At 45.9% G+C, this 12,952-nt stretch overlaps 1 protein-coding gene across 1 annotated transcript; it reads left to right on the top strand.

Annotated features, from left to right (window-relative positions):
- Positions 1 to 480: 480 nt before the first annotated feature.
- Positions 481 to 5,623, top strand: LAMTOR5 (late endosomal/lysosomal adaptor, MAPK and MTOR activator 5). Its single transcript, XM_045801545.2, has 4 exons — positions 481 to 778; positions 1,592 to 1,653; positions 4,529 to 4,646; positions 5,310 to 5,623. The coding sequence occupies exons 1-4, from the start codon at positions 744 to 746 to the stop codon at positions 5,368 to 5,370; spliced, it is 276 nt and encodes a 91-aa protein (XP_045657501.1). The 5' UTR covers positions 481 to 743; the 3' UTR covers positions 5,371 to 5,623.
- Positions 5,624 to 12,952: the final 7,329 nt, after the last annotated feature.

Here is a 12,952-nt window from a genome sequence, read left to right as displayed (position 1 = left end):
GCGCCAAGATCATGACCCCAGCGGACGTCTGACACTCAACCGGCTGAGCCACCCAGGCGCCCCTCTCCAAGGGGTTTTAAATCCTCTCTGGACAGACCGGGTGGCTTTCTAACCTTCTTTCACAACTGCTCTTCTAGTAGACCTACCCAGGCTTCTTTACAAGCGACACCTTTCCCAAACTTTTCCCGCGCCCTCGCTAAAGGAAGAACCAATGTCTTCGTTAATCCCTCCCCTTCCCAATACCTAGCTTGGGGTTTTCACCGCGGTCCAGGCGGTCCTCTAGCCCCTGCGTGCACGTCACCTCCCCCACACGCCTGTGCAGCCCGGCGCCAGGGTCCCGCGTCTCTCTCTGTCCCCGCCGCACCGCCTGGATCTGACCCTGTCTGACCCGCCCGGTGATTGCAAAACGCAAACAAGATCTGGCCTGGAGGTTTCGGAGTCGGTTGAATGGGAATCCAAAGGTTGACATCGCTGAGACACAAGGCCAGGCCGGAACCGAGGCCCTGCAGCCCCGCCGCAGGCCTCTCCCCCAGCCGCAATCACTCGCGCCAGCCGGCTGAGGCTCCGGGCGGCACGAACTCCTCCGAACACAACGCGGAGGTTGTCCGCAGAAGTTTGTCCCTTTGGAGGCGCCGTCCCCCTCTGCGCCCTGCGCGGGTCATGTGAGCGAGACGCGCTCCGGACCTGGGGCGGAGAAGGAGGCGACGAGGTGCGGGATCCCGGCCGGCTGGAAGGCGGGGGGGATGGAGGCCACCTTGGAGCAGCACTTGGAGGACACGTGAGTAGCGCGGCGGGGGGACGTGAGCGGGACACGGGGCGCGCGCTGCGAGTGCCGGCCGGGCGTGTTGGGGACGCCGCGCGTTGTGGGGGGGGGGGGGAGCCCTGTCCTGCGGCCGCGGGGTGGAGGGGTGACCCGGAATTAAAATCCCGCAATCTCGCCGGGGCTCCGCACCCTCTCCGCAGCCCAAGGCCAAGGCCAAAACCGCCCGTCGCCTTGCAGTTGTCTGTATGGCAGGTCATTCTTTAGTTTTAGGAAATGGGTTGATTTGGGGGAAGGTTGTTAACGGCTGTGCAAAGCCTTGCAATGTAAACACAAGGACACAGGTCTCTCCTCGCGTGTGTAAACAGTTACTGGGTGCTTAGGGAAGTGAAAGACATCTTTTCCATTTTCGAACAAGTAATATCCACGTAAAGTATGAAATTGAAAGTGTAGGAAGGCGCACAGGGAACCAGCTCCCTCCCACCAGTGCCCTCAGTTTCTCCCACTTCCCCTCCTGGAAGCAACCGGTGTTAGTTTTTTCCGCATCTTTAGCAATGACGACAAAATACGGATATTGCCAAATTTGCGGCCCTCCAGAGCTCAACAGTACCCGACACGCACAGTCTTTTCTCCCATCAGACATAAATTGGTTTAACTATTAAATTTAAATTAGTTCATTGGTCTCAGAGGTGGTGATAAAAAAGACAGAGAAACACTGGTTTAAAGCACAACAATGCCTGGTACATAGAAACACCTATATGTGTTGTTATGACTATTTGAATTCATTTTCTGATACCATCTGCTTCATTCCTCTGGTGCTCCTGGAATTAGAATGAAGAATCCATCCATTGTTGGAGTCCTGTGCACAGATTCACAAGGACTTAACCTGGGCTGTAAGTATCTCACAATCAACTCTTTGGTGGATTGCGCAGCATTTGATATTGACTGGGACCCTAGTGTGCTGTTCTCTAGTTTGTACTTCCTGTTCCCCTGCCCCTTTCTGGGTACTTTTGTGAGAGTAGAGTTTATCTCCAAACAGGATTAGAAAATGGAAACTTTTCAGTTGGTATTTATGAAGGTAGAAGGAGTCCTCGCAGTTCTAGCACTATAAATTGTTGCTACTAAAATAGTATTTGAATAATTTTAAATTGGGTCTAGAAAGGACCTCAGGTAATAACATCAGGTACCATTTGCTGAATGTGTGTAGACCGCTAGGGTTTGTGTACTTTATCTCTAATTTTCACAATAACCCAGCAAGGTGGACGGTGCTATTTTGTAGTCCAACTACACTTAATAATAAGAGAGTAGGCAGTAGAAATGGGAGCTTCAGAGTTGAACACACTTGGGTTCGGCCCCCTGCTCTTCCTTTGCTAATAATGTGAATTTGGACCAAAAATAGCCTTTCTGAGCCTCAGTTTCTCTACTAGGTTGTTTTTGTTGGTTGGTTAGTTGGGGGTCTAGAAAGGGGGTCTGATATCTTATTCATATAAATCCTTATCTGCAATGTAATATACAATTTCTTGTGGACACATTAACTTCTCCCCGTCTGTATCAGGAATTTCAAACCCAGGGGCGCCTGGGTGGCTCAGTCGTTAAGCGTCTGCCTTTGGCTCAGGGCGTGATCCCAGGGTCCTGGGATGGAGCCCCGCATCGGGCTCCCTGCTGCAGTGGGAGCCTGCTTCTTCCTCTCCCACTCCTGCTTGTGTTCCCTCTCTCTCTGGCTGTCTCTCTCTCTGTCAAATAAATAAATAAAATCTTTTAAAAAGAAAAAAGGAATTTCAAACCCAAGTCATCCTCCATGGTCAAGATAATCTCCACTTGGTCCAGATGGCCCAAGCGATTTGGTCTTTCATTAAATGGGAATTTACCTAGAGCTTTTCTGGGTCAGTCTTGTCCATGAGTTTTAAGACTTTTGTTTGTAAAGAACATGGTCCTTGGTTCCCTCTCACGTCAGAGGCGGCACATCACTAAACAGGCAGCCCGCTGGTGTACCTCGGCCCGGACCCCGCACGAGCACCGAGGCCACCCGCGCAGGCGCAGCCCTCAAGCAGGCCCCCGTGGGCCACAGGGCGGTGCTGAGCCGCCAGGCCTCGGGCAGCAAGGGGGCGTTAGGTAGCAAAGGTCAGGGCAGTTGGCTGACATGGGTGGAAAGGACACGAGCTGCCAAGGCTATGCCGATCCAGGATCTCTGTCCTGGGTTGTTGTTTAATAACAATAGTAATTATAGAATTGCATTTATTGAGCGCCTACTATGTGCAGAGCACCGTTCTAAGTGCTTTACCCAAGCTAAGTCCTTTAATCCTTGTAACAACCCTGTGAGGCAGATGAAGAAATTGAGGTTGAGTAACTTGCCCCAGGTCATAGAGCTAGGGTTGAGCTAGGATTTCAGTCTGGCTCCAAAACCTCTTAGTCACAGTGCTGTAAGATTATATAACGTGTGTAAAACACTCAGCACAGACCCCAGACGTGATGCTCAGTACATGGTAAGAGTTACAGAGGAGATAAATCCTGGAGGGTAAGTAACTAAGACATTTAGCTAGTTCATGTCAGAACTCGTAAACCGAGGCCTCCTACCTCCTTGCTCCTCTTTACTGCAGGAATTTTTAGAGCTCCGAATTTCTGCTGGGAGGGTAACTGAAAGAGGTAGTCAGTGTAACTCAGATTTTACACAGATCATGTAGCTGGGAGAAAAAAGGCAGATTTACTTGAGGTGTTTGTTGATGAAAAGGCTGAAATTCAGGTGTGGAAATCTAAAATGAAATAAGTTCCTTCAAGAAACACACAAGGCCCAAAAGACTGCACCATCTGTCCAGGTGGCGTGTCATGAAACCGTGGTAAGTCCTCCGACCCTGCCGCACTGGTGTGCCCCGTTACCTGCCATAGCGCCAGGCAGGCGAGCTCGTGTCGCCTTGGTAACGTGGAAGCATAGTGTACAGTTCGTAATTATCTTTTTTTTTTTTAAGATTTTATTTATTTGACAGAGAGAGAGACAGCCAGCAAGAGAGGGAACACAAGCAGGGGGAGTAGGAGAGGGAGAAGCAGGCTCCCAGCGGAGGAGCCTGATGTGGGGCTCGATCCCAGAACACTGAGATCACGCCCTGAGCTGTAGGCAGACGCTTAACAACGGAGCCACCCAGGCGCCCCGTAGTTACCTTTTGCATCGGGCACCCAAGATTCAATTATTATTGGCAGGCGAAAGCAAACATTAACAAAAAGCCAGTTAGGTTTGTATTTGAAAACAGCCAGTTTATTCTGGTTGAAATAACTGCTCACAGATGATTCCGTCAAGGTGATGTTACAGCTGAACTCCTGCGTAAAGACTTTGTATCCTTTGAGGTTGAGCTCATTAAAAGGAAATCAGATCTCCCATGAGGAATTAATTACTTTCAACAAGTCTCTTGCCCTGACTGCTTTTTGTCAACTTCACCTCTGAGCGTCTTGTTGGTTTCACTAAGCTTCCGTAAAAGGAATTTACGGCTTTCAGATTGACTTGAATTATAGCTTCCTGTGTGCGCGAGAAGGTGTTTAGAGATGGTGATGAGAGTGATTGAAAATTGAGTGTCTCCTGACGCTTTATTGATTGAAGAACTGTTGTCTGGCTTTCTCGTTTATGTAACCAGCTGAGTATCAGGACAGAATCATTTCATGTCAGTACCTCACCTAAAAGACCATTATCCGAGGATTATTGTGACTAAATCAATGAGAGAGACTCTTGTAGCTCCGTACTCATTTTTGGACAGAGGACATGATTACTTCTCTGTCTTCCAGGCCGTGGGACCCTGTCAGATGAGCATGCTGGGGTGATATCTGTCCTAGCCCAGCAAGCAGCTAAGCTGACCTCAGACCCCACTGATATTCCTGTGGTGTGTCTAGAATCAGATAATGGGTGAGTAGATGTTGACAGATCCTTTCCTTTTTAATCAGAAAAGTCCCTGGGAAGGTCGAGTGGGGCCTGCCCTGTGTTATTAGTGATTTGCATTCAAAGACCTTGGAGGGACGTTCTTCACCCTTTGGGCCACAGGAGGAAACAGACTGACCTCTGAAGCTAACGTGCTTTCAGACCACAACGACATTTAAATGACGAGTAAGAATTGTCATGACTCTCAGTCTGTCAAGAAAAAGAAAGTAATAAATAGCACAGAACAGAAACTACTTCCGTAGTAATAGAAATACTAAGTATAAACATAAATACTAAAAATATTCCAAGCGAGCGTCCTCAGAATAACAGTACGTGAGGCAGAATACGGAACTGTGCACAGGACGATCAGAGTCTGGTAAAAAGAGAAAAAAAAATGTATCCATACGTGCAGGTAACAAAACACAGGAGTGGCTGTCTCTGAGCAGTAGGATTATAGATTCATTTCTTTTGTGTATTTTATACTTTCGTGTATTCCCCAGATGTTTTCTTGTGTTCATATATTGCTTTCATACATTACAAAAATGATAAATAACATTTTCTTTCGTTGTATCCTAAACCAAACAGCATCTTTAATCTTCAGCAGACTCCCCCTCACAACATTTTCCTGACTATCTTCCGCTTTGCTTTCAGGAACATTATGATCCAGAAGCATGACGGCATCACAGTGGCGGTGCACAAGATGGCCTCTTGACGGCTCCTGTCAGCTCTCCGGCAGCCTGTCCTAGTGGCCCGAGCCTAGCTGTGCAAAGTATCTTGAAGAACTATGAAAGTCCCAGTAGTTAGGCCATTTAGTGTGCACTGGGCACTTTTCTGTTAATTTTAGAGGAAACTGCTTTTTGACACTCAGTGGACTGACCTAATTAGTAAGAAAGGATCACGTTTTGAAGTCCAGGTCACTTTGTACATAGAATTTTCTTACGTTCAATAAATCTGGTCAGAGAAAAGCTTGGATCTCTTCTGGATTCTTTAAATTCTTATCATTTGTTCATTTTTTTCCAGTTATCAAATTCTAATTTTTTTTTAAGGTCTTTGCTCCAAATTATGCTCTTTTCTTTCAGAAGCTTCCTGAACTACATACATTCTCACACAAGTGTCCATGGATATTTAAAACAAATTAAGCCTCTTCCCACCCCGTAATAACATAATAGCTAATTATCATTGAGAACTTACTATATACCAGGAACTCATCTAATTCTCACTGATAACCTTATATGGTATGTACTCTTAGCTGCCCCATTTTGCGTTTGTGTAACTAAGGCCAAGGGATTTACAGAGTAACCATTTGGATTTGGATTTAAGACTCCCAACTCAGGGGCGCCTGAGCGGCTCAGACCAGTAAGCGTCTGCCTTCGGCTCAGGCCATGATCCAGGCCCTGGGATCAAGTCCCACGTTGGGCTGTCTGCTCAGCGGGGAGTCTGCTTCTCCCTCTCCACCCCAACTCCTCCCCCTCTCCCCCTCCCGCCCATGCTCTCCCTCTCTCTTATACTCTCTCAAATAAGTAAATAAAATCTGGAAAAAAAAAAAAAGACTCCCAACTCCGAGCTTGTACTTTGAACACCAGACCATTGTAAAAATGGCATGTTTGGCCAGAAAAAAAAATTAACCATCTGAACATAGAAGACAACATTATCTTTTCTTTAACCTCTATAGTTCTCAACAGCAGAATGGTGCACAGGCAGGCACAGGTGACCTCATTTTGTTGAATTTAAATGCAGCTCCTGTTACTCTTCAGCAATGTAATACTTGACAGTATAAAAAAAACTCCAGAATATTATTTATTCAAAAATATCAAGCGGGATGCCTGGGTGGCTTAGTCGGTTAAGCGTCTGTCTTTGGCTCAGGTCATGATCCCAGGTTCCCAGGTTCACATGGGGCTCCTTGCTCAGTGGGGAGCCTGCTTCTCCCTCTGCCTGATGCTCCCCCCTGCTTGTGCTTGTGTGCTCTGTCTGACAAATAAATAACATCTTAAAAAAAAAAAAAAAAAGCATCTCCAAATAAAAGATACTATAAGAGGATACAAAGATTTTGCCTAAGACCTGGTTCCAGCGTTCGAGTTCGTACTTAGATAGAAGGCATGTGCGCATAGGTTGTCTTCACCAATACTTGACGTGTAGTATAATGTTTGCTTTATATATTAAAATATGTTTCCATGTTACATTGTATTTGCCGGTCTTGCCTGCCTCTGCATACGTTCTGCGGGCAGGTGCTTTGTCTTACACAAGTGTATTCCAAGTACTTAGAACAGTACTAGGCCATAGTAGGCACTGATACGTGCCAGATAGAATCATATATAACCAACAGAAGAGACTTTTGTGGAAAGACCTAGGCCTTTCCAGGCCGAGGGAGTGGCAATAGCAAACACCAGTGAGAAACCAAGGGGGCTATTTCTGTACTAATGCTTTAGTTCGGTCTGTGGGGTAGGAGGTGAGGAAGCTGGAAGTTCGGGCAGCTACCCCAAGAACCTGAGTACCTACTTCTTAGGAATCCTGGGCCTTATCCTGTTAGCAGAATAGAGTTCGGAATAAGTAGGCACCAAATTTGAGCTTAAAGATTAATGTGATGAGGTAGACCAAACTCACTTTTTCAAGCAGAAAAACTTCCTCTTAGTATGTATTTCCAATTCTTACCCCTGAGTGATAAAAGCCGATCTTCATGTTTTTGCTACATGCTAGACCTATGCTAAACAATTTACATGCATTTAGCTCCTTAAATCCTCTTACAAGGTATTATCCCCATGTCAGAGAGGAAGAAATAGGCTCAGCAAGATAAAGTCCTTAGCTCAGGATCAAATATGAGACAATTAAAAAAACAAATGGGCAGAAAGGAAACGAGAAGGAAGAATTAAAGATAATTGAATTGTCTAATCTAGAGATAGGAAGAACTAGGCGCCCTGGAAAGCAGCAGTCAACTCAGAGGGAAGGATTACAAAGCAGAGCAAAAATGGCTGGGTTTGATATTAGGTTATGTTGAACTTGAATTTGTATTCAAGTTCAGGAACAAACATGTATCAGGTGCTGACTTTGTAGCAGGCACAGTGCTACACTTGCCTTTGCCTGTACAACAAAACCTGAAACTGTTACCCATGGTCTCTCAAGCCCTGGGAGATCGGCCCCCCGGCCACCCCATAGGCCACATCTCAGACCACCCTCTGCCGACATGTAGCCCTTCTGCCTAGCACAGCACCTGGCACATAGGAGGCAACTTTACTGAATGAAATTAATACATGAACATACTTCCTCATCTATTCTTCATAACAACCTTCGAGGTAGGGCAGAGTTCACCCACATTTATTGATGGAAAGAGCGCTGCGAAGAACTCAGGGTTAGAGACGGCTGATTTTGTATACAGAGCGGCAGCTAAAGTGGGATTGTACGCGATCGTATGCCGCTGAAGTAGGGTTGCGTGTGTGTGCTTACACACAGATCTCCTATCGGTTCTGTTTGTCTACGATCTCCATATATTGTTAGTCCTCACAAAAAAACTTGCAAAGTAGTAGCAGCTACATTTTACAGATTTGAGAACAGACTCAGGGTAACCTGTCCAGTGTCTCCAGGCTTAAAAAAACCGCAACGTTGAGATTCTAGCCAAGTCTGCGTTTCCCACCACACCCAAAAGCTCCCTGTATGCCATAGGTGCTCTGAGTGGTTCATGGGGGGGGACACGACTATGCGTCCCTCCCAGTCTCCGTGGGTGAGTGACTTTTCCCTGCCCTTTGAACCTGACCTCCAGCCCTCAGCATCAGAGCTATCCCTAGGAAGCCCAGCCTCATCTCATCCGGCTATCAGAATCATAGGTAGCCCTGCTTTAAAAGAGCAACAAGTGCTCCCCACAACCCCCCCAAAATGAGTCCCACAGATGTTTACTCGAAAACGCTTGTCAGTATGTAAGTACAACACAATTAGGAACACACTGTCGGTAACCACAAAGAACTGTCTGAAAAGCCTTCACCTGCTCTCTTTAGGGTTTTGCCCTCTGCGGAAGGTCCTTTGGATTCTTACCATCAGCACCACGCAACTGCGTAACCCTTTCCATCCGTAACACTCGTAACACTCGCAGGGCCTCTCCCCGAACCACTAAGCTGTGCATTTGCTGGCACTTTCATCAAAAGGTATTACAGAGTTTGGTTTTAAGAGCCTGAGAAACCCCTTATTTTTATAAAAGAGGATGCATAAATATGGGCAGATTTTCCAGATAAAACAAGAAAAACACACTGCGTTTCAAAACCTAGAATGCTGGTGCTGGGGAGATGAAAGGCGATTTCCTGCTGCCTTTTTTATTATAGTTTATTTTTTGATGTGGAGGGTGGAACAGAGGAAGGAAACGGGATAAGAAAGCTGAATTATCCCAGTCATTTTCAAGGAAACGTAGCCATTTCCAAAATGCCAGAAGAAAGGCTTCATTAAAACTCCAAGTGTATCCTTCCCACAGGAGGTGTTCGGAATGAAGGTATTCGAGAATACAAAAAAGGAATTGAAACGGGGCTTCAACTCCAGATTACTAAGTAAAATGAGCCCGTACACAAAAGGTCACACATACAGGCAGAACGTACTGCAGACTGCCACTTGTAGCCAGGAAACTATCTCCCAGCTCTGGGAGAGTTGAACATGACCTGTCAAGTAAGCGTGTTCTGAGGAGCTCCCAGGAGCAGCGCCTGGATCAAAGTTCCGGGGCCCCAGGGGATCCCTCCTACACTGTTGGTGGGAATGCAAGCTGGTGCAGCCACTCTGGAAAACAGTGTGGAGGTCCCTTAAAAAGTTAAAAATTGAGCTACCCTATGACCCAGCCATTGCACTACTGGGTATTTACCCCAAAGATACAGACGTAGTGAAGAGAAGGGCCATATGCACCCCAATGTTCATAGCAGCAATGTCCACAATAGCTAAATTGTGGAAGGAGCCGAGACGCCCTTCAACAGATGACTGGATTAAGAAGTTGTGGTCCATATATACAATGGAATATTACTCAGCTATCAGAAAGAACGAGTTCTCAACATTTTCTGCAACATGGACGGCACTGGAGGAGATAATGCAAAGTTCCGGGGCCCCACACCCTGCCTCCAGCATAGTGTTCAACAATCAACTGAGGTATATTAAAAATTGTAAGGGGCGCCCAGCTGCCTCAGTCGGCGGAGCATGCAACGCTTGATCTCGAGGGTGTGAGTTCGAGCCCCATGCTGGGTGTAGGGATGATTCAAATAAACTTTACAAAAAATTTAAACATAAATAAAAATTAAAAACCCATTCTACTTTCCTTCCTTGCTTTTCATACATAGTTGTTTCCTTTCACCCTTACTATTTCTAGGTAGTTGTGATTACATATATTAACTAGAATCTTAACCCCTAGAATCCTTAATTTCTTAGGAAATCAGAGAAGCAAGCAGTTGTGGACTGTTACACTGGTATTCTGTGAACTGGCAAAATTACAAATACATTTCATAATTTCTAGTGGTGTGTCCCGCCTCATAGCAAATTTTTCAGGGTGGTACAAAAAATACTTACCGATAGACTCAAATATCCTTAGGTCCTCTGTATAAAAAGCCAAAAGTAAATAAACTTACGTTTAGTAATTAATATTCTAGTGTTTTATCTTACTTGGAAATGATGTAGATATTCAATGACTATTCATCATTTAACCTAACTTAGTAGAACTTTCTCCTAGTTTCCAAGCAGTGCCCTCACTCCCAACCCAGTTTCTTTTTGTCCCTTCTGATAAGAATGACCTCCCTGAAGTCTGCATTTCAAAGAAATGGCTCTGGCTACCTGGAGAGCAGAAGTAGAACATTTACATCTCAAAGGCACAGGGAAAAGATATAAATTCCACCAAAAAGGACTTTTATTCCCTAATCCAGATGTTTTATAGTACCTGCAAGCTTTTTGAGATGAACAGAAGTCTGGGGATGGTAGAATGGATAGTGGGCTTTGACCTGTTTCTAGAGCCACATTTCTGTCCTTGTAAAGATGAGATTTGTGAGTACATTTGTTTTTAATTCCTCAAAGAACTGGGTTGCAGGTGATATCAAGAATATCAAGAGGCTGACTGACCCTCCCATCCACCTACACGATCTTCAATTTGCTGGGTCCGGATAAGAATAAGATTTATTTATTATTCATTACTGGGATCTTTCTTTCTTTTTCTTTCTTTTCTTTCTTTCTTTTTTTCTTTTTTTTTCCTTTTCCTTCCTTCCTTCCTTCCTTCCTTCCTTCCTTCCTTCCTTCCTTCCTTCCCTCCCTCCCTCCCTCCCTCCCTCCCTCCCTCCCTCCCTCCCTCCTTCCTTCCTTCCTTCCTTCCTTCCTTCCTTCCTTCCTTCCTTCCTTCCTTTCTCTTTAAAGATTTTATTTGACAGAGAGAGAGCACACAAGCAGGGGGACCGGCAGAGGGAGAGGGAGAAGCAGGCTCCACGCTGAGCACACAAGCGGCTCGATCCTAGGACCCAGGATCATGACCCGAGCGGAGTGGAAGGCAGACACTTAACAGACTGAGCCACCCAGGCGCCCCCATTAGGGGGATTTCAACTAAGATGGAAATTAAAAGATTCTCACACTCTAGATTTAGAGCTGTGTGACTTTATGATTTAGTAAATCCTTTCACAGTGGCTTGGGAATGTTTTCCTTTCCCTTTTGGGTACATAGTTTCACTTTAGTTTAGGGGAAGAGGCCTTTTAAAAAGTTCCTATCAGGCTCTGAATATCAGCTTCCCATGTGGCCAACTTTTGACCACAGAGCTCACTAAAAATCCTTTCAAATATCTTATCAGCACTTTTTAGCTAGACGAACAGTAAATATTTTTCTTTTTCTTTTAAACCAGTGGTATCCCTATCAAATGACTCAAAACCCAAACTAACAAACCTTTTATGACTTAACCAGGGACAGAAGAGGTGCCCCCAAGGAGGGTGCAAGAGATACTACCTCCCAAGACCCTGAGTTACTCCCAAAGAGAAGCCAGAGGAAGACTTCAGACAATCCCCTGACAGCTGGACATGGCTGGCAGGCCACCAGCTGCATCGCATATGGGGTGCAACCCATCTTTCTGTCCAGCCACAGTTTAGGGCCTCCAGTCCTACAGTTGAGCTGCCTGTACTTGCAAGAACTAATAACCTGTGTGTCCCACCAGGCAGAAAAGCCAAGCCAACTTTTCAGGACACAAAATAAGACAAAGGAGAAAGCAATCGCTGTCTCCAGGAAAGAAAGGATTGATAACAGATGGGTACCCAAACAGAAATTGGTGAGCCACAATTCAAAGATCTAATTCTTACAAATATGTTTCTCCTGTCAATCCGAATTCGGAAAGGAAGGGACAGCATGAAGCTTACCTTCCTCTCTCAACCAGGCACCACAGAGATCCAGGAGAGCTAACTTTGGTAGGAATTCTCATCCTCTGCTGGCTTCAGCCAGTTTTCCCATGATCCCGTCTGCAGGCTCTGGAGTGAGTGGGGTGTCCCAGGAGGTCTTATTCTGGTGGCCAGAAATTGCAGAGGAGGAAAATGATTTTCCCCCACTTTTTATAGTGAGTGTTTGGCTAAGACCCTTTTTCTCTAGCGAACCGCATAAATGGATACATTCACCTAAATTAAAAATTCTCCACTGTGGCCACTGGCATTCAAGACTACCTTTGGTAAGGTTAACCTGCTTGTTCAGCTTTAACACAATATTTTATTTGGGGCGCTGAGGCCTCACGCTGGACCCAGCCCAGTTTAAGTTGGACCTAGTCTGCCCCCAGACCCAGGCCAGTTTTTAAGTTGAACACAGTTTCTGGACCCAGGAGCTAAAAAGAAATGCTCGTTCAAGTCCGACAGTTTGGAATACAAAAGCTGTGGAGCTAGGACTCAAGGGGGACTTGCCGGTCACCTGCAGGGGCAGCGAGAAAGCCTCAAGCTCTGTGGGCTGGGCGGGTACCCGTGCCCCTTGCTCGTGGCTCTTGGGGGGGAGGGGGAGTCAAGGGTCTCCTTCCTTTGTTCCCTCTTCTGATACCAGAACTGTTAAAAGATAAACTGAGGCGTATTCAGTAAATACGTTAAGAGTTTATTTGGGGAAAAATCCATTTAAATTGGGCAGTGTCAAATCAGAAGTATTTAGCAGCACTCCATCAACAGGAGCTCAGGGAGAGGCTTTTACAGAGAAAAGGCGGAAGCAAAGCAAGGAAGTTTTTGGTGTTCTGTTTTTTAAAGACAGTTTATTTATTGATTTTACGTAGGCCCTACGCCTACCTTGGGGCTGGAACTCAGGACTCTGGGAGCAAGAGTCACGACCGACTGAGCCAGCCAGGGACCCCAGCA

Source organism: Ursus americanus, chromosome 12, assembly GCF_024610735.1.
Source record: "Ursus americanus isolate L20-20 chromosome 12, mUrsAme1.1.p, whole genome shotgun sequence".
Lineage (NCBI taxonomy): Eukaryota > Metazoa > Chordata > Mammalia > Carnivora > Ursidae > Ursus > Ursus americanus.
This window is presented reverse-complemented; position numbering and strand designations above follow the sequence as displayed.